The 9,398-nt window shown below is 38.6% G+C and overlaps 1 protein-coding gene across 4 annotated transcripts in view; it reads right to left on the bottom strand.

The window, feature by feature from the left end:
* Positions 1-6,151: 6,151 nt before the first annotated feature.
* Positions 6,152-9,398, bottom strand: part of LOC124254714 (serine/threonine-protein kinase TBK1-like) — a 73,772-nt gene continuing 70,525 nt past the window's right edge. For all 4 annotated transcript variants that reach the window (XM_046688564.1, XM_046688562.1, XM_046688563.1 and 1 more), the window contains 2 exons: positions 8,930-9,001; positions 6,152-6,981 (listed from right to left, as the gene is read on the bottom strand). In XM_046688564.1, coding sequence (XP_046544520.1) covers positions 6,909-6,981; positions 8,930-9,001 — 145 coding nt within the window. In that variant the 3' untranslated portion in view covers positions 6,152-6,908. The remainder of the gene's footprint in view (positions 6,982-8,929; positions 9,002-9,398) is intronic.

The raw sequence follows: 9,398 nt of genomic DNA, 5'->3' as shown, positions 1-9,398 counted from the left end.
ATACAGTGGGATGAGGAAGAAAAAAACCTTATGCACGATGGTCGATATATTGAATATCTTCAGCACTATAAATCATGTCCCCCAACAATGATAGCAGTAGCCCCATCCCAGAACAATAGGCTCTCTGTGAAGCATGATAGGGTTGATATACATGTAAACACATGGTAGTTATATACATGAATGTATAACACTTGTTTTCTTAAGGATCTGTTGCCAATTTTTCAACAAGGGCCCCGATCCACAATGCATTCGTAACGTTACGACCTGTCGTAACTCTATAGTTTAACATAGGCTTACGAATAACTTAGCCCTAGGAACGTTTTGCAGATCGGGACAGAGGTGTAACAAACATCTGGAACATGATCCTTTCTCAGATATGCCATAGTGTTATTAAACATTTGACTGATCCTGCAGTGCTTGTGTAATATGTTTGATGGCTTCTTCACTGAAGTTACTGTGGCAATCTCAAACCAACATCAGCCCTTTCGGACTAGAATGAATTGGGTGACACAAGATGAACAAGAAGACAAAGTCATCAATATCCCCCGCAATGGCAAAATACTCTTCATGATTATGTCTACGAGTTATGATTATGTCAAATATTTAGGTGTGTATATAGAAAAGTGGAAGGAGGGTATTGAAAGGTTTTTAAAGTTCTGCTCCAGAAAGGAGCACTATCACCAATTTCAGTCTAAGTCAAACTTGTTGCCATGGAATCGCCAAAAATATTTTATTCAGAATTCCAAAACTACCAAAAGGCACCAGTACACCACCAGATCTATCTATGTGCCAAGTTTGGTGAAGAAACATTGAACGGTTTTAGAGTTCTGCTCCGGAAAAGAGCACTACCACTAATTTCAGTTTTAGTCAGACTTGTTGCCATGGAAATGCCACAAATATTTTATTCAGAATTCCAAAACTACCAAAAGGCACAAGTACACCACCAGATCTATCTATGTGCCAAGTTTGGTGAAGAAATAGTGAACGGTTTTAGAGTTCAGCTCCGGAAAAGAGCACTACCACCAATTTCAGTCAAAGTCGAACTTGTTGCCATGGAAACGCCAAAAATATTTTATTCAGAATTCCAAAAGTACCAAAAGGCACCAGTACACCACCAGATCTATCTATGTGCCAAGTTTGGTGATGAAATAGTGAACGGTTTTAGAGTTCAGCTCTGGAAAAGAGCACTACCATCAATTTCAGTCAAAGTCGAACTTGTTGCCATGGAAACGCCAAAAATAATTAAATCAGAATTCCAAAACTACCAAAAGGCACCAGTACACCACCAGATCCATGTATCTGCCAAGTTTGGTGATGAAATAGAGAACGGTTTTAGAGTTCTGCTCCGGAAAAGACAAATGTGCACGGACGGACAGACGGACGGACGGACGCACGGACAGAGTCCATTTTAATACCCCCCGCAAAACGCGTTACGGGGGATAAAAAGTGATCCTGTCATGACAGTCAAGATATTCTATCAATGTGATCTTTGTACAGAGTGTGGTACCTACATGGATGATCTGCAAAACTAGGTTCCACGTCAATGAAGTCTTCTGGAGACAAAATTGGTGATGGTTACTAACAATACATTTCAACTGTATTTAAACAGCAATGACATATGGTAGTTATTACATGAATATATACAGTAAAGCTGGACAAGACTTAAACTGAAGGCAGTTCATGGGAAGCAGCAAGTACGAAACACACTGCAGCTCTCTGGAATTGTCTGTTGATGTTAGTGAGTCAAATTGGTCTCACCTCCATTACATCCTGTGCTAAAATGTTCTACTTTCCCCTGAACAACAGGGAAAGGAACAGATGCAACATGCCACTTGATGTTTAGTTTAAGTGTCCTTTTCAAACACTGCATATTCCTTTCTTGCACAGTCATAAGAACATTGATGAAGGATAGATGTTAAAGTTGAGTGGTATCTGTCCATTATGGTAGTGACACAGGTAACATAGAAAACACAGGTGACACAGGTGACACAGATGCAGTAGGGGTTGATGCAGTTACATGAGTCAACTTGACTGTGGTTAATTTACAATTTTGTTCTGTGCAAATATCTTTGATAGCTATTTTCCTGTCACAACCACACTTGCCAAACTGATTTTGTATGAACTGTAGTAACATCCTGACATATGATTGTGTCTTGGATCTGTATTTGTTGTAATCATAACCAACAATATTCGGGTTGAATAGCAAGATCAAGAAGTTATATCAAATGATTCTCCAAAATATCCTAAAATTTCAATACCTTGAGCTCTTTGAAACACATATTTCACAAATTCTTTCCATCATCCTTTCCAAATGTGATTACTCCTGACAACATTTACTAACACGGGTTGATGTTTTGCTTGCTATGTTTTCTTGTAAACTGAGGCAATATTTATACTTACTGCACAATTCAAAATGACTAGTTATCCATGGAATACTAGGATTTGTCACAATCTCTGCAAGAAAGATCTTTCAGAAATTCTTTGTGCATCATAATCACTTCTGTGTGCAGATATTGTCTTTGCACATATGCTATGTAACTGTAACGATGTTTTTGAAACTGCTCTAATATGGAGGTGGTATCAGTGTCAAACACAAACCATTTCTTCAGAGATCTGTTATTGCTTTTTAGCTTTGATGATGCTCCACTGGTGAGCTGGTACCAGGATTGTGTGACAGACCCCTTTATTCAGGAATCTTCTGGTGTCAGAATCGAGCTAGTTTCTCCTACTGAGCTTTGCTTACAATGCTCCACAAGTTAGTTGGTACCAGTATTGGGCAAAAGCTCTTTATTCAGAAATCTTCTGGTGTCAGAATCGAGCTAGTTTCTCCTACTGAGCTTTGCTTACAATGCTCCACAAGTTAGTTGGTACCAGTATTGGGCAAAAGCTCTTTATTCAGGAATCTTCTGGTGACAGAATCGAGCTAGTTTCTCCTACTGAGCTTTGCTTACAATGCTCCACAAGTTAGTTGGTACCAGTATTGGGCAAAAGCTCTTTATTCAGGAATCTTCTGGTGACAGAATCGAGCTAGTTTCTCCTACTGAGCTTTGCTTACAATGCTCCACAAGTTAGTTTGTACCAGTATTGGGCAAAAGCTCTTTATTCAGGAATCTTCTGGTGTCAGAATCGAGCTAGTTTCTCCTACTGAGCTTTGCTTACAATGCTCCACAAGTTAGTTGGTACCAGTATTGGGCAAAAGCTCTTTATTCAGAAATCTTCTGGTGTCAGAATCGAGCTAGTTTCTCCTACTGAGCTTTGCTTACAATGCTCCACAAGTTAGTTGGTACCAGTATTGGGCAAAAGCTCTTTATTCAGGAATCTTCTGGTGTCAGAATCGAGCTAGTTTCTCCTACTGAGCTTTGCTTACAATGCTCCACAAGTTAGTTGGTACCAGTATTGGGCAAAAGCTCTTTATTCAGAAATCTTCTGGTGTCAGAATCGAGCTAGTTTCTCCTACTGAGCTTTGCTTACAATGCTCCACAAGCTAGTTGGTACCAGTATTGGGCAAAAGCTCTTTATTCAGGAATCTTCTGGTGACAGAATCTAGCTAGTTTCTCCTACTGAGCTTTGCTTACAATGCTCCACAAGTTAGTTGGTACCAGTATTGGGCAAAAGCTCTTTATTCAGGAATCTTCTGGTGACAGAATCGAGCTAGTTTCTCCTACTGAGCTTTGCATATACTTCAGAAGTTAGTTGGTACCAGTATTGGGCAAAAGCTCTTTATTCAGAAATCTTCTGGTGTCAGAATCGAGCTAGTTTCTCCTACTGAGCTTTGCTTACAATGCTCCACAAGTTAGTTGGTACCAGTATTGGGCAAAAGCTCTTTATTCAGAAATCTTCTGGTGTCAGAATCGAGCTAGTTTCTCCTACTGAGCTTTGCTTACAATGCTCCACAAGTTAGTTGGTACCAGTATTGGGCAAAAGCTCTTTATTCAGAAATCTTCTGGTGTCAGAATCGAGCTAGTTTCTCCTACTGAGCTTTGCTTACAATGCTCCACAAGTTAGTTCGTACCAGTATTGGGCAAAAGCTCTTTATTCAGGAATCTTCTGGTGTCAGAATCGAGCTGGTTTCTCCTACTGAGCTTTGCTTACAATGCTCCACAAGTTAGTTGGTACCAGTATTGGGCAAAAGCTCTTTATTCAGAAATCTTCTGGTGTCAGAATCGAGCTAGTTTCTCCTACTGAGCTTTGCTTACAATGCTCCACAAGTTAGTTGGTACCAGTATTGGGCAAAAGCTCTTTATTCAGAAATCTTCTGGTGACAGAATCGAGCTAGTTTCTCCTACTGAGCTTTGTTTACAATGCTCCACAAGTTAGTTGGTACCAGTATTGGGCAAAAGCTCTTTATTCAGAAATCTTCTGGTGACAGAATCGAGCTAGTTTCTTCTACTCAGCCTTTTGGACAAAGCTCCATTGGTGAATCTGTACCAGTATTGGGTGAAAGCCCTTCATTGGAGAATCGTCGGGAGACAGAATAAAGCTAGTTCTTACAATTGAGTTTTGTTGATGATGATCCACTGGTGAGTCAGTGCCATTATTAGATTAAAGCTCTTCCTTCAGGAATCTTACCGGAATCAGATTTTGTTACTTTTTCTGAGCTTTGCCGACAATGCTCCACAGGTTGGTTGAGTATTGGGTGAAAGACATTATTAGGAATCTTCTGGTGTCAGAATGAAGCTAGTTCGTTCTACTGAACGTTGCTGATGATACGCCATTGATGAGTCTGTACAGGTATTGGGTGAAAGACCTATATTCAGGAATCTTCTGGTGACAGAATGGAGTTAGTTCTTTTAACTTAGCTTTCTCGATGTTGCTCTCTGGTGAGCTTGTATCAGTATTAGTGAAAGCCCCTTATTCACAAATCTTCTTTAGGCAGAATGGGTCTGGTTCCTTCTACGGAGCCTTGTTGACTATGCTCCACTGGTGAGTCAGTACCAGTATTGGGTGAAAGCTCTTCCTTCAGGAATCTTGCTAGAATCAGATTTTGTTACTTTTTCTGAGCTTTGCCGGCAATGCTCCACAGGTTGGTTGAGTATTGGGTGAAAGACATTATTAGGAATCTTCTGGTGTCAGAATGAAGCTAGTTCGTTCTACTGAACGTTGCTGATGATACGCCATTGATGAGTCTGTACAGGTATTGGGTGAAAGACCTATATTCAGGAATCTTCTGGTGACAGAATGGAGATAGTTCTTTTAACTTAGCTTTCTCGATGTTGCTCTCTGGTGAGCCTGTATCAGTATTAGTGAAAGCCCCTTATTCACAAATCTTCTTTAGGCAGAATGGGTCTGGTTCCTTCTACGGAGCCTTGTTGACTATGCTCCATCGGTGAATATGTACCATTTTGGGGTGAAAGCCATTTATTCAGGAATCTTCTGGTGTCAGAATAGAGCCAGTTCTTTCTACTGAGCCTTGTTGACAATGCTCTAATGATGTGTCAGTACCTGTTTTGGATGGAGACCCTTTCTTCAGGTAATCTGCTAGTATCAGATTAGAGTTGGTTACTTTCTCTGAGCTTTGCTGACGATGCTCCACTGGTGAGTTGGTACCAGTATTGGGTAAAGATCCTTTATCAGGAAATCTTCTTGTACTAGATCAGAGTTAGTTACTCTCTCTAAACTCTGTCTACAATACTCCACTGATGGGTCAGTTCCAATATTGGGTGAAAGCCCTTTCTTAAGGAAATCTGCTGGTATCAGATTAGAGTTGATTACTTTCTCTGAGCTTTGCTAACAATACTCAATTGATGAGTGTGTACCGGTATTAAGTGAAAGACCTTTATCCAGGAATCATCTGGTGTCAAAATGAAGCTGGTTCACTGAGAATGGTCCACTGGCTTCTTAAAGTGGCATTTCAAACTTAGCATGAACAAGAGGAACAAATTTTAACTTCTTAAGTGTAATAGACCAAAATGTCTCATCCATTGCAATAAAGGAGTTGTCAAAAAAATAAAGTTGTTCCTCTTCAATGCTCCATTTGTAAGTCAGTACCAGTATTGGGTGAAAACTTCTAAAGCGTTATTGACGATGCTCCACTTGTGAGTCTGTACCGGTATTAAGTGAAAGCCCTTTATTCAGGAATCTTCTTGTGTCAGACTGGAGCTCGTTCTTTTTACTGAGCTTTGATGATGATGCTTCAACCTTGAGTCGCTGCCAGTATTGTTGGGCGAAAGCCCTTCATTCAGGAATCGTGGTGACAGAATATTGAGCTTTGTTGACAACGCTCAATTGGTGAGTTGGTACCAGTATTGGTTGAAATACCTTTCTTCAAGTAAATCAAAACTGAGCTGAGCTTAAGAGCTGATCCTGGATCAGAGTCACTTTGTTGCCCTTTCTTAAAGAATCTCTTGATAATATTTGGTGGTGTTCATATCAAACAAGAGTGAGGTCTGTTGTCATTTCTCTTGTATAGTCATAGCAATGACATCCAGAGAAGATTTTAGAAGACGACTATCTGAATTCAGCCTTTCAGAAGTCAGGCTGTAATTGTTTTGAAATGTTAAGTGCAACCCCTTTGGCAAATAGTTCAAAGAGAAGGGCTGCTTTTGACATGTCTTGACATCCTGCCATGTGTATGCTGCCTTACAGTTTCAAGTCTTCAGCACTTCCTTCATGGAAGGTACTCCTTATGAAAAGGTCACTCAGAATTCAAAATTGAAGTCATAGATTCTTTAGACAGCTTTTCTTCTGAACAAGGAAAGGGGCTATCAGATAATATTCTAATATGTAAATCCAAGCAGCAACTGGTATTCAGCCTTTAGTTTGGATGGTACTCGAAAAGTATGAAGTAGACTTATGGCTCTTATTGCTCCAAATCGATAACCTTTATAGGGGTAACAGTTTAGATTTATTTACTGAATATTATTTATTTCCATATTTTAGAACATTATTCCTCTGAATCTGTCTGACATTCAATTCTGAATTCCTTCGGGAGTGAGATTTCTTGAGAGTGATCCAGAACTATGAAGTGCACATTCTTCCATTCTGAAAACAAATAAAATAACAACTATAACCGTGTTTGCATTACATACAAAGACAGAAGCAGTTCACCTTTGCCTGAATGCCTTAAAATGTACAGCAGAAATATATGTCATGAACCTTTCAATGGTTCCATCAGGTTCAATATATTGGACATATGAAAATATTTACTTCACACCAAGTGACCTTGACATTTAACATCATCCAATCACATGCTAGAACTGGACGAATACTTGGGTGGTGATACAAATATTGAATATGATGACGTCTCTATACCCTGTTAACAATACATCCTGAAGCTCTTGATATAATCATGAAAGAAGATGTGCCGTTCCTTACTTAGGGTTTAAATATATTGTTCCTAAATTTGAACCATGCATCGTAATTTGACTTTACATGGAGGTCAATTGAAAGTTGATATGATTGAAACCCTGACTTAAACATCATGCATACCAAATTTCATCAATTTCCACTAAAAATTATGTGGATACTAAGGAAACTTATGTACCAATTTTTATCTATAACAAATAAAACCCGATATTTTGCTAAGTGTTTTTACAGTGATTTCCAACTTACAAACATTGTGTACATGGTGACAAGTTTAAGTAAATTCCACTCATGAATACGTTTTGTGCACACAAACTAGTTTAAACTGTGTGACCTTAACCTTCAACATCATCTAATAACATGAAAGAAATATATCAGAGGCATGAAGTCGGTTATATATGTGTTTGAAAAACAACAACAATTTTAACTTTGAGAGGGAATTGCTCAGTAATTTTTACAATTGTTAACCTAGTAATCGGGAGCAATCAGATGTCAAGAAAAGATGACTTTGTTGATCTGGTGAATCATGCCTTAATTAATGCTTGCTTAATGTCACACCCAGTAATGGTTTAGTCCTGACCAATCAGCGCCCCGTTCCTCAAAGCAATCGTAGCTACAATCAGTTTATGATCAACTTTACTTTATTGTAAATAAGAATGTATTGTCGTTCCTCAAAGCTATTGTAAGGGAATTGTAAGTATCGCGATTGTAATTCTTCCGATCATAAATTACAATTGTGATCTTCTGCACGAAAGTTAGACATAATGCGTTTACATAACTTCCAGTAGGTGCGAGTTGCTTCCCCTTTCAAGCAGACGAAAAATAATCCACCCTTAGCAAGATATTGCAAAGTAATTAAAACCTTACTTTCTACGGATAGTGCATGTAAACACTGGGAGTCCGAGGATAACCCAGGTTCTAGCATGTTTACCAGCTTCAGAATAGAAGACCTCGTCATTCTGTACCTTGAAAATATTTCAGCGTCATTGTAAACATCAAGAACATGACAACGGTCTCAAAATATCCTCTCAGGGCCAAATTTCTGTCTCCTTTGTTTATGAATTACAACAAACACTGCCATCTTGTTCATACACAACAATCGATCGTAAGGAAGTTACAGATGGTCATAAGCATTTTACGGAATTGATTGTAACTTACAACTATTGTAACTTACAATTGCTTTGAGGAACGGTGGAGTGATTGTAAGTTAAAGTTACAATTGGAATGTAGTGATTTACAACTATTGTAGTGTTACAATCGCTTTGAGGAACGGGGCCCAGATTGTGTTATTCTCCTCATCTGACCATCCAATCCACGTTTTTTATTTTTGAAACTAAAATGCTTCAGTCTTGCAATGCTCCTGACAGTATCCTAAGGACGTATCAAAACCCACATGATGCAGACACAAGTATCAGGTCATTGAATGGCATTTAGGACTTAAACACATAATGAGACTTTTTAATGGATGTCAACTTCCAAATGAAGATCTTGACATCCATAAAAATTCTCTTCCTCAGACACAAGTATGTCAGGATGAGATTTTCGATTACATATTTTGGATGCTGCTACTGTTACTTTGAAGCCACCATCAATGCAACGATTGATAAATAGAGTTGTATAAACTCACTGCTTGATCAATTCTGTGTTTTCTTCCACCCAACCAGCAATCTGTCTGCTTTCTTGCATCAGAGAACGAATCCTAAAACATACAGAGAGACCTTGACAACTGAAAGATTAGACAGTTAGTGCTTCAACAATTACTATGAAGAGTTGAGCTCAACTTTACAGCTGAGCAAACTCTAGGAACAGCTGCATTTTGCCCAACTTGATGTATCTCAACACATGTTTCTAAAACCAAATTTTTAGTGGGTTTCAGCTTCAACTAAATGATGCTGATTGAAAACTAAGCAAATATTGCAATACATTTCACACATGTAAGTAAACCCAATTCATTCTCATTGAATAAAGTTCCGGTTCAATCCCATGCATACAAAGATAAGATATGTATAATAATAATAATAATAATAATAACAAGTAAAACTAACGGAAACTAGAAAATACATTTCCTGGATAGAGCAGTGCCTGAAGTTAAGATC

The sequence above is a fragment of the Haliotis rubra genome, unplaced genomic scaffold, assembly GCF_003918875.1.
Source record: "Haliotis rubra isolate DU_JTF1 unplaced genomic scaffold, ASM391887v1 Scf58, whole genome shotgun sequence".
Taxonomy (NCBI): Eukaryota; Metazoa; Mollusca; class Gastropoda; order Lepetellida; family Haliotidae; genus Haliotis; species Haliotis rubra.
The sequence above is the reverse complement of the archived record's forward strand: the minus strand, read 5'-3'. Positions and strand labels throughout refer to the sequence as shown.